The following is a 20,417-nucleotide window of genomic DNA, read 5'->3' on the forward strand; positions in this document are numbered from 1 at the left end:
ATGACTGTATTATCTTTACTATATAAGTACCTACATATAAAGACAAAGAATGAATGACCATAGATTTCACTTTCGTTAGAAAATATCAAAGTCGTTTATTTTCGGGATTTATTAGAATTCGTTGGGCACATAACTATGTTTTCTTACAATATAACCAAGATGTAGCCATACAATTGATAGTTTACCAAGTAATAGTATTCTAACATATAATTAAAGATTGTTGCACCCGCCTATGCTCGCGGGGACTGACAAAATGATAAATACATCTGGTCAGTTAGCCCATCATGTCAAGAGTTTAACGATCAGATCAAAATCATAATATTTTTATTCATAGTCTCTTATGATGTGTAAAATCTATCGTCAGTTCTAACTGACAACAAACTCAACTATTGTTCTTTTAAAATGAGATGTTTACGAAAATACAGATTCATCTTTAAATTCAAATTAGGGAGAACAGAGTGATCATCAGCAAATGCTATTACAAATCTCCCAAAGGAATATTTGTAGTCCAATCAGTGGCCGTAGCCCAAAGAGAGTCCCCACAAGATACGTTAAAAAGTTATAAAATACAGTTAACGTAAAAAATATTATATTTTAATTAACTTCTAAGGAATCCGTATGGTTGGTAAACTATTGAGCATATAGCTGCGTATAATTTTTCCTTGACACTATTTGGTTTCTGATCCCAAAATTGATGACACTGACGCCTTTTTTAACTTTCAAATGTGTTAGAACTTTAATTACATAAGCAATATACATCCTTTGTTAACTTGACTTATAATTATAGAGAATAACAAATCCTGAATCAATTTTATACCTAGGACTATATTAATGAAAATTTTAATGATAATTTTCATTTAGATAAATGCTTAATTAGTAATATATAGTGAATTATAACGGGTAAACAACTTTACATACTGCCTGTACTTATTTATTGGAAACCTACAATAATCACAAATATGTATGCAATATTTTGTAATATCATTAATGTCCTTATCACTTTATTATTAATAATTAAACAACTGCAAACTCTAAACGTCGTATGCTACAATGAATATTTTTACAATTTTCTTGATTTCTAACACAATATCTACTATATATTTTGAACCAAAATTAAGTGTAACAGTCTAATCTAATTGTTAACATTTGAAAGGAAAATTATAAATAAAAAATAAATATTGAGGCCGATTTTGATGTTATTCTTTAAATATTTGTTTAACAAGATGTAGTCAGGAGAGTCATACACGAAGTCAGTTGTAATCACGAAGATAAACTTAATAAAGAAAATAGTAAATTCTAAATTAAATCGAAAAGCATTAATAAATTTAAAGATTTTTGGTGCATACTTAGGGAGTCGTTATAACAGCACACCGAATTCCGTAGTGCTACTTTCCAGGTCCATTATGTAAAAGGGAACTAATAGTTTTAAGTTACAGAGAATTTTACGACAGCATAACATTCAGAATCGGCCTCCAATGTTTCACACTAAGTAGGCGTAGGTTTATCGAAGCTAGGAAACTACCAAAAAAATGGTAGAATAGTATTATTTTAATATAATGTATACTACCTTTATCTTATCGTATCATACAAGATGTAATCAAAGTATGGGGTTAAATATAGTGTTAAGGAGCATGAATGTAATTCATTTAGCCTAAGACAGTATGTTTATGTGTGTAGCATTAATGCCTTGTTGGTAAATAATTATGTTGGTACACAACTGTCGAATTCGTGTCAAAATATGTTTATTATTTAAGCTATTTTCTAACATAAAATTAGTAAATTCCTTTATCCGTATGTACACATACGCGAATTTTCAGATTTATTTGCGAAGTTGCAATTAAAGCCCATTTTTAGTCAATGTCCCTGCGTGGCTTAATATCTCAAGTAGTGCGGTCTGACCGCATCCGTCACTGTTTATTAGGTAAAAAAACAATTAGTGAAATTGAAAGCATTAATAAAATTTAGTATTTAAAATAAGCCACAAATAAGCAATTATATGTTTCCTAGATAATGTACAATTAATGTTTTATATTCTCACCTCCACGTATGGATGGATCAGTGTTTTATATCACTGTAGGTACTGTACGTTGACATTTATATTAATATAGCAATATTAGATATTTTGTACGGTCATATTAAGTTATATTTATAATTAACTGCACCTTTTGCTTTAGTTATAAGTTCAGTAGTGTTAATTATTTATAAACAAATTTTACCAAAACATGCCTCGCTTAAGTTTTACTTTATGATTTGTTGTAAATAATTGAAAAAAAAAAATACTTTTTAGCGTGCTCTGGCATAATACATAGCTATATTATTCTTATAAAACAATAAAATTTTCACCGGCTAATTAAAGTGTTTTCTTATTACCAACGATACCCTAACAACATTGTAGAATTTACATTTGACTGTAACGTAACATATTTATGCTACAAGGAATGGCCATTAAGCTTGACTTGATAGATACACTCTATCAAGTTACCAATAAACAATACAAATATTCCTACACGGGCTTAGAGTAGCCAGATCGGAATAATAACCTCAAGACAATATACACAGCGCCAAAGCTTGTGTTATGGTATTAAAACTGATACAAATACATACATACATATACATATATACATATATATATATATATATATATTTCTAAACACGTACATATTATACATAGAACATACCCAGACGAATATAAACAATCATACCCATGAATACAAATGTTTGTGCCGTGCGAGGAATCGAACTCGCGACCATAGGTCGTAAAGTGTTGTGCTAAACCGCTAGACCACCGAGGCTGTCATAATAAAGGAATGATAAAGTATTGGAGCTGTAACTGTCTGTATATTGTGATTCTAAAAATATCGCACATTACAAAAGTCTAATTTACAATATGAAATTACAGCAATAAGAGGTATCTATTAATTTAATAATACCAGTTTCGACATAATTATAATATCTGAAATAATGGTTTCGTTGTCATCAAAACCTAAAACCATTAGACTGCGAAACTTTGTGATTTAGTACCTGCATCGTGACTGCACAAGTTTGTCTAGACTGTTATGATTCCGATGCCTTAATAATGCTTTCATCTTCTCAAATTTGATAAAGTTAATACAGTAATTTTATTCCAAGTAATATGATTTAGAACTACACAAGAGATCGGGGGATTGGGATTGTTAGTAATGGACTGATGACACCATTGCTAGCAATGTACCAATGCAGTTTGACCTCCACGCGGTTCCCCCTGGAAACCATCGTGATACATTCCTGGTGAATTTACAAAGATGTGCTAACTGACTTGACCTGATAATGTTCACTATCATCTCCCCCGCCAGCGTAAAGGTAGGTGGAAACTGTCGCCTATATGCACCAGAAATACAATCAAGGATGCTCCAAGTCAATTACTATGTTTATGCAGCCCGGCAAGCATTTCTAAAATTGAATTTCATGTCCATTAGATATAAATTAAGTTTTGTAAAGTATTAATAATGGTAACATGTGCCAAAGAAATTTAAAACTTTAATTGTCCCGTTGATTAAAAAGATAGCTCACCATCTATGGTATTACAGTTTCCAAAAGGACATTATTATTATCCAAAGTCACTAGATTAATGTTATAGGTAAATTCTCGCTTGTAAAAAAAACTCTGCATAAGAAAAAAATCATGTGGGCCTCATTTGCTTGCAATATTTTTTTATTCCTATCCGGCGGCAAATATTTTGTTTGTTTTGTCAGGTTTGCCGAAGTGACAACTACTTTGTGATATATCAAGTTACCACTTTCCTTAGCGCTAGTATTAATTTTCAATCAACTAAAATTGTTATTCGAATGCAAAGTGATCGATCACAATAATATCTCAATTTCTAAAATAAACTTCGAACAAGGTTATTTCTTTTTGTTTCTCATTTTAATTTAGTAGGTACTTACCTTATACATATTTGCCTCTGAGAACCATTCAGTTTTAATTATAAGGAAAATTATAGAAAAACTTTTCTTAATATTTGTTCTACGTTCTTTAGGAAATAACTGAGACCAAATAAAATACAGAAACGTGTTTGCAATTTAATTACTCATTCTTTGGTTTAAATATTTTTATCTTACAAGCTACTTAATATATATATTCAGATGACAATCTCGTAACGTATTTATTTCTAAAATTTAGACATTTATCACTCAATAAATTATTACCAAAGTTATAGTCAGACAATCAACTAATAAGGCAACTAATATTGTACCTGCGTAGGTACTGTATAAATCTAAACAACTACATTATGCAAGTTCGCTTTCTGCCGTTTTGACAGCGTACAAGTTTGAAATAAGGGATATGTATAAATTACGTCACACGTTTCATCGATCGGTAAAATGTGACGTTGTGTGACAAGACGTCGACGGGAGGGGTCCTAAATTTCGTATCATCACAAATCAAAATCACAAAGTATTTAATCACGCTACTTTGACTGATAATGTATAATGAAAATTTTAACAAATTCAACTTTCATCTGCTAAATGTGCAGAAGGTATCATCAATTAAAAAAGTTATTTAATACATTATGGAATCAGTATAACGTGTTTTATAGATGGCTATTAACTTGAAATGAACTTAGATTTTGTATGTGTAGTATATTTATAAGTAGACCTCTGCAACTAGAGGGCAATAGCATGGTGCAGATGATAGCAAGCACCTTTTATCAAATAACTATTTGGTGATAGTTTTGGAGTAAAAATGAATTTAGTCATAAATTACATTTTCCATCAGTCAATAATCATAAATTCTAAAACATGTTCTGTTTCTGCTTTCACGACTAAACTGCTGAATAGATCTTAATTAAATTTGGCGCAAAGATAGTTTGTATCAGGATGACGGAGATCTTTGCAGTCTTTTATCTAAGAAAGAAGACAAAATCTCCAGAAAGACTAATCGATTTATAAATATTTTCGTCGTTAATCAAGTTCAATATTTCAATATGAAACTGATAATTTCTATTTGCTAATTTCTTTGCATGTACAACAATAGTGTGTGTGTCCGTGAATAGACACGGAATATACTTTTCAGTTTATCATAATATGCATGGACTCTCAATAACCTTATTAACTGGAACCCGTGATTTTGTCTATACATTCTTCTAGCCCTTGATTGTTTGTTTGAATTGAAGATTGTTTTTAAGAAAAAAAAAAGTTAGCCTATCTTCACATTGAATTTCATTAATATCCGCTACGGCGTTTAGTCGTAAAAAGATAAGAAACATAGAGAGGATAGGACCATAAGACCTACATACTTTCACATTTATAATATTAGTATGTATTTACTTCCTGTTTTATTTTAAAATATATAATAATGATTTCTTCACGCATTACTCTCTTATTTTGTATAAGGGAAACCGATTGATATACTCGGTCTATAAGGATTTTATCTCAGTGTACTCGGCTATCGTTGGACCGCTACCAGTGGAATCTTGACCCTGACATACTGATCTGTGATAACAATCGAAGTTAATATACCAATAATATATTCTAGTATCAATTTATACATTATTTATAAGGTTTTCGGTAGTATAATTTCTCATTTCATAATAATTATCCTTGTATCCATACTCGCAATATTGCAACGGCGTGCATGATTCGTTCGTCAAGTCTTCGTAGCATCGGTCGTCGTAATCATTATCACAATATTCCTGACCGTAATTTTCAATGGAACCTTCATTTTGAATATCTCTTTGTGGTATGTTATTGCGATTGTTTGCATTTTCGTTTGCTTGTGCGTTTACGTTCCATCTTTGTGATACGGAACAGCTGAGACTGCCGCCGTGTTGGAAAGCGAAGGGCCACGCCTGCAACAATAAACCATGTATAGGTATTGGTAATACAAATTTCGATACTTCATGTACTTAGTAGGTAGGTATGTACGTATATATAATATTTTATACAAACTTAGATATATACTAATAATTCGAACCCAACAAATAACTGTTCAATATTAAGAATACAGATTAATTTAATGTTAGTAAGTTATATATCTTGTATACCATTAAGTCGCATTTTTTAAATGAGACCTCCCAAATAGCGTCAAGTGTGAAATTCTCTATTTATTGCCAACATACATAAATTTGACCGCATTTTTTATGTCCGAACAAACACTACGAGACTTTGGGACGCACATGTTTGTATACTGCAATATAAGATTTTAGTATTTTTAGAGTTTCGTAGCGAAATGATCAAGACGAAAACCTTATATTATCATGTCTATTTGTCCTCTTTAGATATATCCGTATCTTTGCATATCTGTTTTGCCTCTTTAAGTTAAATATGAATAACTAAATAAGACTATACCTAAGTAGGGCGAATATCATGCCTTTGTTTAGAAACAACGGAGCCTATTTGCATTGGTCGGGCTGTATGCACCGCTTGCTTACCACCGTTGCGGTATTAAAAAACGCTTGTTAAATAGTACTAGTAGTAAGTAAAAGAGTAGTAAATAAATAATTTCGCAACCTTTGTGATAGTGAAACTGTCTTTTCAAAATATATAAACATGTGGATAGTATTATTTATGTGTTCTGATTTAAAATCTCATGTGATATGTACTACTATATGCTTAATTGCAGAAGTGAAAATTGTCTGTGGCCGATGCATTAAAAGTGTGACATGAGTTAGTCAATCTTCACAAGGTTAGTACAGTACTACATTTTTTCATTACTACACTACTACACTACACTACGTCATTTTGTAGGGTACTACATTTTTTATTTCTCTATAACATTTATAATTAAACAATAAACAAGACAAAGTCGAGAAGAACAATAAAACGGGAGCATATTTTACGTCCGGAGATAAACTTTATTTATACACGTAACAGCTGCAAACTTTTGGTCAGCGTTAAAGTGTTTGTTGTTATAACTTTTTTTTGTTCCTATCTTCTTCAGTTCTAAGACGATATTTGGATTCGTTTACGTTTGTACAAAAGAATAGCAAGAGTGATCGTTATTTTTATGACGAAAAATATGTTTATTTTTTAAGTGTCCGGGGAACACACACGGTGACTACTAAAAAATAAGAATATTAAGAAATCGATAAATTTATACAATTAATGTAACTACCTATCCGGACAAAAGTAATACGAGAGAAAACCATGAAAATAAATTCTGTCTATTACAAAACTAAATATTGATTCTTATTTTAGTTTTTAAAGAATTATATAGAGAATTTTATAATCTCGTACATACGAGAATACTGTGCAATATTTCTGTGCACAGCAAAAATACAAAAAATACGCATTTAAACGAGAGTCATTTAAATTCTACATTTCCGATGAACCATAACAGGTATTTTTTTCGTTTAGTAACTATAGCGATTTAAAAATTTACACTCACAGCAAAAAAGTAGTAAAACTGAGAGCCATTTCTTTTAAAAGATTTTTAACTACTTAAATACTAATCTGAAAACATCTAGAAAATACGTGTATAGTACTTATCAAATGACAAGGAATAAAAACGACAAATAACTGTTCGATTTTCAAAACTAACCGTATTTCAAAGACATGTTCAGACTTATGGCAACACTAATCTTAACATCGATCAAATCGCGGGCCTTCGTGGAACGTGTTCATAATCCTCCGGATTCTTGCGATGAAAGTGTTCGGTGGCGTTTGGCAACCGAAACAACTGATTCATTGCGGTTTGGGTTTGGATAGAATTCGAAACGCTCGTGCCGATCCAAATTAATTAAGTGGATGACAACTCCGACAGAGGATAAATCGTAAACTATTAGCGAGTTGCGTGACATATGGGCGTTGTTTTTATGTCGCGAGCTTGTTGGGAATTGAGTGACATTTAATAGGTTTGGGTTGTTGATTAATAAGTAATCATTGGTAACTACAAAGATACTAAATAAATATAATACCTACATGAATCAAGACAAATTGTAAAATGTATTAGATTCGATACTTCGATACTCCGACTACAAGAAAGTAAACATATGTTTAAATGATATACACTTACACGAACTTAAATACAGAAGTACATTAAAGTTAGATTTTACACAAAGTCATTTGCGGTACTTCTGTCTCATAAATTTCTGCCGCCAAGTAGTTTCCTTGTTAACCGTTTCGGTTTGAGGGTGAGATATAGAGTGAAATTACAGAGTACGGAAGCATCATACCTTCACATAAAGGGAATCATGGGCATCACATAATGAAGTATTTGTTGGATGACCATTACAAATACATAAATAATAGGTGAAACACATTTTTTTCAGAAATGTAAGGAATAAATGAAGTCATAAACAAAATAACCACTACTGTTACTCTAGATGGGGTAGTCTTAGGCAGTCTCAACAGTCATCATGGTGAACACGACACTTGAAGGCACACATTTCTAAAGGGATATTGGAACAAAAGTGCAGTGGGTGAGCCTTCACTGGCGCCATCTCTACGTTTTGATCCGTCTCATTTTTCTCTGTTTCTTCCGCCGGAGAGTCAGCCAAAATTATAAATATACATACAAAGTTACTGAGCCATACATTATATACAGTAATAAGTTGTTTTAAACTTTCGTATTTAATATACATTATTTATATTATTAAGTGGGTCATACCACGAATAATTTTATGGCAAATAAAGCATATCCGCACTAGCAGTGGTCCCGAGCTAACACTGAGTCAGCTCGAGACCACTGCTAGTGCAACCTAGTCGAAATGTCGAGAGACCTTTATTTACCATAAAATTATTCATGTTAAGACTCGGTTAATATAAATAATGTATATATTGGTTGTTATCTGTGCATATAGTAAGTTACCGCCACAGTGGATTCACTCCTAGCTAGATTAGAGTCTAATATCCAGAGCAATGTGGATAAGACAAGAGTTGAGTTTGTTACGACATCACTGGTTGACAATTCCTCTGTATACTAACCAAACTAAGTGGATGTGGCGGTGTATGAGCAGACCGGGGCTCATGAAGAAGGGCCCGAAGGTGTGCAATGTATGATGCAGCCAAGCGCAAGGTATCTAACTTCGATAATTTCGTGTCCGCTGGCACCCAAGGCAGCGTTGTCTTTAGCCTTTGATAAATAAATAAAATTATTAATATTATTATTAATTACTTATTTACTTTTCTTGTTTACTGTTTGTTAATGTATTAGTAGAAAATAATGTTTGCCAAACAGAGCAAATTCTTTTGTGTTTATGGATTTGAAACGACTTTCTTCATAGTCCATTTAAAGACAGGTGTGCAGAATATAAAATATTTTTATTTTTTAAGATTTAATCTTAACGATAACAATACAGATAAACTGTATGAAAACTAATGCAGGTTACTGATAGCCAATACCTAATCTCAAAGTTGCTGCCGCTGTTTGTTCGCTTATATCTTCTGTATTACGCAACGGATTTTAATGCCATTTTCAGCAATAGAAGAGGATGGTTTATATGTATATATTATGCTTTTGTAAAACAAACCGGGAAATTCAAAGATTTGTAATGCATCGGTAAAAAAATCTGTCAAACAGTTTTAGAATGCGTGGATTGCAATTTAACAGAAACATCCAATAAGCCTATTTCATTTAATATTACGTGATTTGTTCATATTCTCTTGATTAATGAACAGTAACAGTATATTAAGTAACAGTTTTATAGCTAAAATTTGTTTTCATGAATCCTAATAGAACATGTTTTAGGAGATAGTATTTTATTATAGTAGATTTAGATTAATTTGAATATATACCTGCAGAAAGCTTTAGACAACACTCGCATTCTGGCTCTTTCCCGTGCATTTGCTGCATTCCTATGTTGTGGCTCATGTGTACCTCGGCCTACGACAGAAAAGAAAATAATGACAACAGTAATCATTAAAACAAATATAATTAATTTTACTTTAATTAAAAAAAATATAATAGAGAAAACTGGTTGTTACATGTCAAAATCATATAGATTTCTGTTATTATTATGCCTAAGTTATTCCTTTTTTAAATATAGGTTGCACTATTACTACTTTTTTGGTTAAATAATTTAAATAATTCATGATCATCATCATTGTGAACAAAAGAATATAGGTAGATGGCATGTTAGTAAATTGTTATAAAAAACATCTTTTGTTATGGGTGTGAAAGCCTATTGGAAATAATAATTATATTGCACATTAATAATAATATACTACCTACTTAAAAGAATTACAAAAAAATTACTTAATGAAATAATTTTTCAAGGTACTAATCTTTCGTATCTTCATATTTTAATTATACATGAACATTACGAACTTTAGATGTTGTTGCGCTTTTAATGTTATTTATTGCAATTCCGTGATTTGTTGCACTTTCATATTTCACTATACAGCAGACTTCATACGCGTGTAAGTACATTTCAAAATCGCTATATATTGATGGTAATCAAACCACGACAATGAATAAATCAGCCATACGACGAAATATATTATTTAATTAAAGAACTAATTAACAATTTTAGAAAACGGCTTGAGTAATTTCACAATATTAATTATTGTACCTATGGACATATTTAACAACATATTCTGAGAAAATTTTATTATAATTCATGAAGCCCTTTTTACTTGTAACATTCATATACAAAGAGACATACGGACAGTTCCCCCTTATCAAAATTTTATTATAAAAAAATAAAAGAAAATATAAAAAAATAAATGAAAAGAAGATAAAAGATGTATATATATACTTATATTTAAACTTGTAATACGTAAGCCGTAGACAAAGACTCACGGTATTGATCAAAACAATTGTGGGAATATATTATTACCTTCTATTATATTTTGATTCTATAAACCTTATACGTAAAATTATATTCTCAGCCACTCGCATCATGAATGGAGTATTTGGTGTTGAGCATTATTACATAGATATGAGGTACAGCATTATTTTATTTGTTTAGGAATATAAAATAACGGTATAATGTATGTACGGTAATATATTTTTTAATTTGAATGAATTTCCCTTAACGTGTGCAAGACCTTCATGTAAGTCTGAACAATTAGAGACACCTATCAGTTTTTTTTTATAATTGATTGCGGGTAAAACTTATAGTAAAAATGAAAAATATTATAAAAAATCTAAACCGCTACTAAAATATAATCCATTTCCAGATCGTCACATAAAATTTCATCAAGATCCATTCAATCATGAAAAAATACAGAAAGATAAGCATTTTTGCGTTTGTAATAAGTAGGTAACTTCCTTGATTTCTACGATGAATTTGTCTTCATTTTTATGTAAAGTTGGTGTACAACCTAGTTCGGCCTTCTGATATACCTTTTTTTTTTTTTACATCAGGAAAATCCGTCATGGAGACCCATTCGCCATAGGGAGCGAATGGGTACTGCCGGACTCCTACCGGCTAAAAACCTGATGGTATACCTCTCAGCCCGTGGCGGGCGAGGTCGCGGGAACAGAGTCATTCTTCCGCTTCCCCGCCCTGACCTTCTGATATACCTATCCATGCCTAATTTCATTAAGATCCGTTCATTAGTTTAACAGTGCAATGAAATAAATAGACTTATTTACAACTAGCTGTTCCCCGCAACTTCTGCCGCGTGAAATTTAACTTTATTTGTTATATAAAATTTCTAGAATAAAAGTAGTCTAAGTTATCCATTGTAACATTAACTAAGTGACTAAATACGCGCGTGCGTTCCGTCAAAATCGGTTTCAGAGATTACCAAGAACAAACAGACAGATATTTTTTTAGAAAGTGTTTTTGATATAACATTTAGTGAAAAGTTATTAATTTGAAATTAAAAACAGACCCGAGACGATAAGTATAATAGTTTAATGCATACCTACGACGGTCGTAATAGAAAACCTAATATAAAAGAAAAACCTATATACTGACCTGAATTTGATTGCGTATCATCGAAAAAAAAATCATCATCATCCGCATCGTCAGCACGTTTGTCCACCGGCGGCGATCTGTTCACACGTTTTCTTGGCATTTTATATAATTTTTATTATTGCACAAAAAATATTTCACAAACCTCAGAATACTCATTATATTTACCACATTTTGAAATATTATTTAGAAATCATTGTAGATTTGAAAAAAATTTGGATATCCACTACGCTCTATCGCCTTGTGTCGTATGATGCGTAAACGCAGGGCGGCGCAGACATAATGTTGGGCGGCGCTCCACAATGCCCCACCCCAACGTCCAGGATTATCCTCCGACAAATGAGAACTCACATCTAATGAAAATATATACTTTACTGTCATATTCAGGAATTCAATGCCCATAATATATGAAAGAGCAACATTTTTTACAGTCAGAAATGGTTTGTTTTTGTAATTTTTATATGTTAAGGAATACTGAAAATTATTAAGTTATAGCTGATTAATTTCTTAATTTATGTTATTATAAACAAATTATATGATATAGTGAGTAAATTATAATTGAAACAATGTACCTTTGTAAATTACAGAAAAAAATATTTTACTAATATTATAAACGTGGAAGTTTGTGAGTATAGATGGATGGCTGTTTGTTACTCTTTCACGCAAAAACTACTGTACTGTACTGAATTGTAATGAAACTTTACATTATTATATTTAATCAGATTAACACATATACTATAGATAAATGTCACGCAAGTGAAACCGCATGCACAGCTAGTGATTAATATGAAACATTCCTATGTTTATTTGTTATTAGATGATATTGTACTGTTCGTCGTATTTAGATGTACTGTATCATGTAGATCATCATAGACATCTTATTAATGTGACTAGTATATTTTTTATACAAATATAAAGGTACAGATGGTTTATGGTATCTAAATAATCACCACTGTCCAGGGACATTATAAGCACTAGGCAAAACCCCATCAACACTCGCATTTAAAATTATCTTTTTCCTGAACACTCTAATCGAGTTTATTCGTGAACCGCTGGCGGGCATTAATTAGGTATAATGATAAAAAATAATCCACTTCTTTCGGTAAACAAAAGTGTAAAGCAATTAGTGTCGTCAGAGAGGAACAAAAAGATTGACAGAGCCGCGCATAGGGCACTTCCGCGACACTTAATACTTTAAGTTCTGATGCACACGTGCTACGCGCCCTGTCTCACGACATTTCAAGCTTAACATTCGACCGACCTTTATACATTCTTATTTATATCCATATAAATATATTTTCAGTAAATGTGAAAATATATTTATATGATATATTTTATCATTTTTATACATAAGTGAGGTCTTCTTCATGTAATTGGGAAGCCGACGGCTTATCTGATGGTAAGCGGATAATCTGAGTATGTTTATGACTCAGATTGTCTGTAAGAGAAGCAGTTTCAATCCTCCTTTTGAAAACACAATAATTATAATTAGGTATACATAGCTACACTATTGTATTGGTCTTTGTTATTACCTACTATTTCTCGCAGCGTGATGAATACGAGTTTTTTTTAATATATAAATCACATGGGTACATAAACATATTTTTATTTGAATTAAGTACATTTCTTATGAAATTTATAATAATAAAATAATCTAATATTTCAACCTGTACATGGTAGCTTATAGGTGTGAAATAGTTAAATTTTAATTGCAGTTTAAATACCATGTAGATTTAAGATTGTTTAAACTCACCAGTCAGCCCTAATTGTGGAGGTGATCAAGTACATACCGTCTCAGATTTGAGAGAGGTGTTAGGACGGATTGCTGCAAATAGGATCCGAGTAGGGTTGACACATTAGTCATTTCAAGGAGAGTCTATCCACATGGCACAAGCCACTTAAAAGAGCAACGAGGAATATTGATATTTTAAGCATTGAAAACTACCGCTTTATCTAACGCCGTTTTTGGACATACCTAAAGCTGAATTTCTCTAAAAAGTTAAGAAATTATTATGTTGTTGTCGTCAAGATGTTACACTTTTCAAGTTTTTGATCGGTGTATTTAGGAGTATGTATATTAGACCGTCGTCACAATATATATTGTAACAAAGTCAGACGCCGATATTCGGTGAACATTTTCAAAAACAACAGATCTTTTGCATTCTTTTTGCAATTTTTACTGAGCATTAAGAGGAAACGCGACCGTCAAAATATTTAAAGAATAGGTAGATGACAATTATAGTGCTATCTCTCAGAATCTAGTAGTGCTATGCCTTGAACCCCTGAGCGGTTGAATGATCACCTTTTAATGGCAGGTATACCCGTACATGTTGCCCTGCCACATAGAGAGCAAAAGGGCAAATGTAGCTAAGTCTGATTATATACTTACAAAAATCTGCGGAAAGAGTAAACTCGTATTCCCAAGTTTGGTCCTCTAAAACTTTAGTTTAAAAATAATAGAAAGGCGTTTGACAATGCCTCTACGAATTTCTTTTAAATTGTAAATTCAATTGTTGCGACGTTTGACTGTTCTGATTGAAAAGTTTAAATTTCGTGATATTGGTAGCCTTAGATATATATACCTATTACCTATACTTTTTTAAATAATTAACATAACAAAAAATGTTCCATTTTTTGCTATCAAACATGTTAATAATAAGTATTGCTAGTAAATATTTATCATTAACATGAATAATAATAGATATTTATTTCCCTAAATAAATAAATATTTTTTATGGAAAAATATCGAATCTAATATTTTTGTTATTATCCATAAAGAAAAAAGGGGAATACGTTTAGGTACTTATTAAACAAATAATCACAATAGTTATGTTTTAGATTGATAATAAAGAACTGAATTTTTATTTTAGTACAATAATTAATAATTATGACTAAAAAACACTCTCTTCAATTTTGGAATTCCAATTAAAATAAATATATTACAAGGTACAATTTATTTTATTACACATTGACAACCCTAAAGCATCCAGGTGGCAGATATCAAAGCATTGAATTTAACCGCCCCGACGAAAAGCGATTCGTTTTAAGCGCCATCGAGTAGTATGACTTACGATGCTCGCTGTTTTCTCTACAAATGTTATTCTTTGTTCCATTTACATGAATACTACAACTAAGTAGGCACATATTCAAAAATGTTTCTGTAATGGTTTATTGATGTTTAGTCTCCAACCTCCATTATCATTACTACATTATTTTTTAAACGGTTTCACAGAATGCATTTCTAACTGCCTAATTTTTCAAAGAATTTAGGTAAAAGTTGCATGTTTCTTTTAGTAATGTGGACTGAAAGCCCTATTGCTAGCAATGCACCATATCAGGTTACTCAGGTTGAACTCTACACGGTTTTCTCAGAAAACCATCGTTATAAATTTCTAATAACTTTGTCACGATGGGCTAGCTGAGCTGACCTGCTGCTGCTCATCTTATCATCCTCCACTAGCCAGCGTAAACCTTTAGCACATTAAAAAAATACAGCAGTACTATTTTATTTTTCTTTATGATACCTTTTTCTTTTTCCATATCTAACCAATAGCCCGAAAAGGACGTAATACTGAGAAATTATACTATTTTATTCTCCGATCGAACCCTTGTACAATTCAAACGGGGATCAATATTATGATGGACTGAGCCGAGATACGAACGCCTAGTGGTGCCCTCAGACTAAAGTCAAATCCGTTAGGCTAGAGTTTAGCCGCTCCATAAGTGTGGGTTTGGAGTGCCATCTGCACTCGCCCTCTATCATCCGGTGAAGCTGTTCAATCAACTGCGGCCGACAGCATTGCAGTAGTCAGAAAAAATCGTTGTAGTAATATATAATATCACTGAATTATTTCACCATGCTACCAAAATACAATTTACAAAGCAAGCTGCGTGATGACTGAAATGGGTGAGATTGAGGTGGCAGACAACTTTTTACAGTATACCTTGGTCTTAAATACAAACATAACCTTAGTATCTTATTTTCATCTAGTATGTAATATGTTTCTAGCCTATACAAATGCAAAAGTTTTTGTCTGTCTGTTTGTTATCCATCAAGAATGAACGGCTGCACGGATCTTAATGAAATTTACAAGATGTATCACAGACAGAAATGTCAGCACCAAAAACCAGACATAGTCGGGCATAACAGTTACTGTAGTATAAATTCATATTACTTCCATTTTTATTAAATAAATATCAAATTCATAAAAGATGTTTGTTTAAGGTTACTGAATAAATTTTCTCGCCCTCTGTCAGCTCTTTATTTATATTTATATAATTCTCTGCGTGAAACAGATCAACAATAATTGTACGTTCCATTTTAATTTTTTCGGATCATAACTATTTCGATGAAAGAAAACCGGAGTATTTAAATTTGTTAGTGTTAAAATTTTAGTTCAATACCAAGCTCGAATGGATGATGGAGTGGATTTATATAATCAGATTATTGTTCTATCACAATTCAGATATGACAGAGGCCATTGATGAATAAAAAGATGTGTCGCTTTCAGATCTGTCTGACAGTTCTACAAACTACTCAAACGTCACCGTCAAACACAAACAAAAGTCAGAAATCTAGAATCGAGACAATATAATATATGACATATGTAATTCAATAAATCTGAATAAATTAATAAACACAATAAGTATGTTCAAGACTTCCAGTAACTTCTAAAAAGGAAACTAAACTTGTAACAAAATAATTCATATTATATTGACAATTTACACAATTATGGAATGGTTTTTGGTTTTAGTTAATTAACTTCACATTAATGTGTACCTACAATTTTTTTTTTGTGGCCAATATGGTTTATCATAATAAAATTTAAATGAAAACGATACGTATAAAATGTTACCAGGAATAGGTGTGTTTGGTACTGGAGCTGTGGCTAAGATTTTAGTACCATTCCTACGAGATAAAGGGTTCTCAGTCGAAGCGATATGGGGAGTAACGCTACAAGAAACAGAAGCTATAGCAAAAGAACTCAAAATTCCGTTCTTCACAAACAAAATAGACGATGTTCTTTTGAAGAAAAATGTCAACCTCGTATTTATAGTTTGTGCACCAAATTTGCATGCTCAGATATCTGTGAAAGCTCTTGGTATCGGGAAGCATGTCGTTTGTGATAAACCTGCCGGTCTGTGTCAAGCAGAGGCTCTGAAAATGGTTCGTGCTGCACAATACTACCCCACATTAATTTCAATAGTGAATCATTCACTTAGATTCTTGCCAGCATTCAGCCATATGAGGAAGAGTATTCAAGAAGGCTATCTAGGCGACCCCGAAGAACTAACATTAATAGATGTGCGTGTACAAATGGGACCACTAATTGGGGAGAGCTATAATTGGTTGTGTGATGATACAATGGGAGGAGGTACATTAACTTTAGTTGGGAGCCATGTGATAGACTTAGTGTCATTCCTTACAGGTCAGAAGGTTGTGAAAGTGCATGGTGTGTTACGGACGTTTGTAGAAGAGACACCTAAGGTAAATGGCATAAGAAAAATATCAGCTCCAGATTTTTGTACATTCCAATTACAAATGGAAAAAGGATTGTTGGTCACAGCAACATTAAATAATCATTTGCCAGGCCCTTGTTTCAACCAAGAAATATATGTATGCAGTAAACGGGGCTATCTGGTTGTAAGAGGAGGTGACTTACACGGAAGATTACACAAGGCTACTAATAAAAGTTACTTAGATGATGAAGGAAAGAGACCACATGATGAAGATGTAATTTATGTTGATGTTGAGGATTTGAGTTGTGCATCTAGTGTTATTCCAAAACCATATGTCAAGGGTCTTTGTAAAATGATAAGTGCACTGAAAGAGGCATTTTTACCTGTAAAAGAGCAGATGGATTGGGTCAAGGAGCCTGTGAGAGCAGCAGCGACATTTGAGGATGGACAACGAGTACAAGCTATCATGGAAGCTTTACGTCAATCAAATGAAGATGGCTGTTGGACTACTGTTCAATTGTTAACAGAACCTCCAGATCCAAATCCAGCACTATCTGCTGCAGTAAGGCGTACCGCCATATCTTTACAATAGTTATGCATTTTGTTAATGTAATGATATGCCATGTTTGTGTACCTTTGATTTATTATAAGCAGATTTTAATACAAATTAACAGTATTTCAATATATTAAAATTATTGCTTATTTTATGCTGTGTAGATAATTATTTATTTTTAAATACAGCACTTCATATTACCAGACATGTTTAACTATAAATGCTTAGCCATAAAATATATTTTGTATAATACATTGCTGTCAAGTAAGTTCTTTGTTTCATAGAAAGACTACAGTATTTTTAAAATTGTATAGATTGTAAGGACAGTGTTTATTTATTAAGCTTCTTCTGTAGGCCCAAAAATATGCATTTCAGTAATTATTAAATTGTAAAGGTTTTTACTAGTAGGAATAACACACATGTTGCTCACATAACACCTTATAAAAGAAGTTTTGCATACAAACAATAAATCACAGCATAATTGAACTGTACTTTAACCATGCAATATGAAACATTATTAAAAGTTGTAAAATCTTAATTCTTATGAACAATATAACAATTAAGATTTTACAGCTTTTAATATTAGAAATCACAATATCTATGCTTTGTAAAACTAATGTCATTAATGATGGATTTGTAAATTAACTGTTTATAAATAACCTTGCTGGTGTAGTGGCATTACACACCACCTTATTTTCATAGTTGCAGGGTCTATCCTTACATATACAAACATGTCTATTATGTATTAATTAAAAAAAAACAACCTAAGTATTATTACACATAGTACAAGCTTTGCTTAATTTGCAACTAGACAACATTGTGTTATATTATTGTATATATATATATATTAAGAGCAATCAATAAGTAGTATTGAGATGAATTCTAGAATTGTCCATTTAAATATTAAACTAATGGATATTTTCAATTTAATCATCAATAAAATCAATTTTTGCTTGCAGATTGTAATATTTGTAAAATATAAATAAGATCACCTAAAAGTTTATGGCTAATTAAGATAATCGATATTGCAACTTACTTGCCACTACTAGATAATATCTAATAGATATTTATTTACAGCTTGCATATGTACTAATGTACTGTGATTTTAGACTCACTATATTGTGATTATAAAATTAAAATTACCCATGTTATAATGTAAAATAGTGATGGAGAATAATGATAATGCCAGTATATTCAATGAACAATAAATTATTTACATATTTTTTTCTTTTTTGTATTATTATTATTATTGTCTGTCATATGAAACAAACCAATACGGGAACTTTCTGAAGCTGGGCCTGAGAATTAAGATAAATTGCACTGTAATGATAAACAAGTTTAAAAAATATTGAGACTGACAACAATCTTAAAATTTAACTAGCCAAGTATATAGATTCACTAAGTGCCTAAAAAATATTTCCTCTGCATATTACCATAAGCTAACTTGATCAAGTTGAGATCAGATGATAAAGAATCTGAATAGTATATTGTTAATAAAAATACATTATTAACTATAAAAAAATTCATATGATGGGATTTGCTTATGAGGATGTGTAAATAATAAGCAATTTAATAACAATATTATAATAAGAAATGCAACGGAGATAACGTCTCAATGCAACCGCATCCAAGTATTACACAATCATATCATTTATTCATTCACTACAACTTCTAAATGACTAACAGTATCAGAATCACAAAATTAAAATTAATTGAGAAATCAGTTTTCTATTTTCGCCAGTATGTCAGCTTCTCTGAAGAGATGGTATTCTTTCTCGTCATTGTCTAGGTTAACTTTTGTGCCGCCGTATTCGGGAAGTAGCACTTTGTCACCCACTTTCACTAGTACTGGAACAAATTCGCCGTTTTCTTTTCTAGATCCAGGGCCGACAGCGACAACTTCTCCATGAAGTATTTTGGATTGTGCCTTTTCTGGAATCACGATACCCCCAGCAGTTTTCGTGACAGCTTCAGCCCTTTTTATTAAAACGCGGTCAAGCAGAGGAATAAGACGTTTCACTGCGTTAGCCATTTTGTATTTATATGGAAAATCGGAAGAAACAAAAGAAAGTTAATCTTGGAATGTCTCAATGTATTCGAAATCTAGAATATTCTAATTTGTTCGAGACCGGGGCAGCGTGCGAACTGTAAGGATCTTTGGTTAGAAAAAAGACAAGACAGACGGACTGAACTGATATGAAGATTGAGTTGACTGAATCAGTTTCAACATGTGTTCACAGTGTTGCCTATATTTATTACATATCTGTTTATTTTGAATCCAAAAAAAATATATTTTTTAGTCGAAAGTTTTTTGGTTATATTATTTTAGTAAATAGTTTTTTTCATTATTTCTTAATTCCGTGCTATTTTGGATCATTAAATTACTATAGGTACTGACATCTAGTGACAAGTAGTAGTACTAAGTATTTACACCAAAGTAAAGCAATCGGCATACCGTAATACGATTTAAATAGACAAAGATAAAAAGTACATACTTAAATCTATAGAGGACGCTGTTTGATAAAAAAAATAATTAGAAATAAAATGGTAGTAACTAAATTTTCT

General features: G+C 31.7%; 3 protein-coding genes across 3 annotated transcripts; 1 reads left to right on the forward strand and 2 right to left on the reverse strand.

The window, feature by feature from the left end:
- Positions 1-4,983: 4,983 nt before the first annotated feature.
- LOC131847995 (neurogenic differentiation factor 2) lies at positions 4,984-14,276 on the reverse strand. Its single transcript, XM_059197725.1, has 5 exons — positions 14,229-14,276; positions 11,843-12,192; positions 9,711-9,798; positions 8,901-9,048; positions 4,984-5,824 (listed from the first exon to the last, which is right to left on the reverse strand). The coding sequence occupies exons 2-5, from the start codon at positions 11,940-11,942 to the stop codon at positions 5,519-5,521; spliced, it is 642 nt and encodes a 213-aa protein (XP_059053708.1). The 5' UTR covers positions 11,943-12,192; positions 14,229-14,276; the 3' UTR covers positions 4,984-5,518.
- Positions 14,277-16,380: 2,104 nt separating this feature from the next.
- LOC131847994 (glucose-fructose oxidoreductase domain-containing protein 1) lies at positions 16,381-18,346 on the forward strand. The gene has a single exon (XM_059197724.1). It carries the CDS (start codon positions 16,689-16,691, stop codon positions 17,889-17,891), a length of 1,203 nt encoding a protein of 400 aa, XP_059053707.1. The 5' UTR covers positions 16,381-16,688; the 3' UTR covers positions 17,892-18,346.
- A 1,074-nt stretch (positions 18,347-19,420) lies between these two features.
- Positions 19,421-20,059, reverse strand: LOC131847996 (10 kDa heat shock protein, mitochondrial-like). Its single transcript, XM_059197726.1, has one exon. It carries the CDS (start codon positions 19,882-19,884, stop codon positions 19,573-19,575), a length of 312 nt encoding a protein of 103 aa, XP_059053709.1. The 5' UTR covers positions 19,885-20,059; the 3' UTR covers positions 19,421-19,572.
- Positions 20,060-20,417: the final 358 nt, after the last annotated feature.

Source organism: Achroia grisella, unplaced genomic scaffold (assembly GCF_030625045.1).
Source record: "Achroia grisella isolate CSIRO2021 unplaced genomic scaffold, CSIRO_AGI_Agris_v1 utg546, whole genome shotgun sequence".
NCBI classification, from domain to species: domain Eukaryota; kingdom Metazoa; phylum Arthropoda; class Insecta; order Lepidoptera; family Pyralidae; genus Achroia; species Achroia grisella.

Bases quoted from the DNA above. Each gene is read 5' to 3' on its own strand.
- LOC131847995 (XM_059197725.1), bottom strand. From the start codon at position 11,942: ATGCCAAGAAAACGTGTGAACAGATCGCCGCCGGTGGACAAACGTGCT. The intron at 9,799-11,842 runs GTCAGTATATAG...TTTCTGTCGTAG, and splicing joins TGATACGCAATCAAATTCAG to GCCGAGGTACACATGAGCCA. The intron at 9,049-9,710 runs GTATATATTCAA...TATTTATCAAAG, and splicing joins TTGTCTAAAGCTTTCTGCAG to GCTAAAGACAACGCTGCCTT.
- LOC131847994 (XM_059197724.1), top strand. From the start codon at position 16,689: ATGTTACCAGGAATAGGTGTGTTTGGTACTGGAGCTGTGGCTAAGATT.
- LOC131847996 (XM_059197726.1), bottom strand. From the start codon at position 19,884: ATGGCTAACGCAGTGAAACGTCTTATTCCTCTGCTTGACCGCGTTTTA.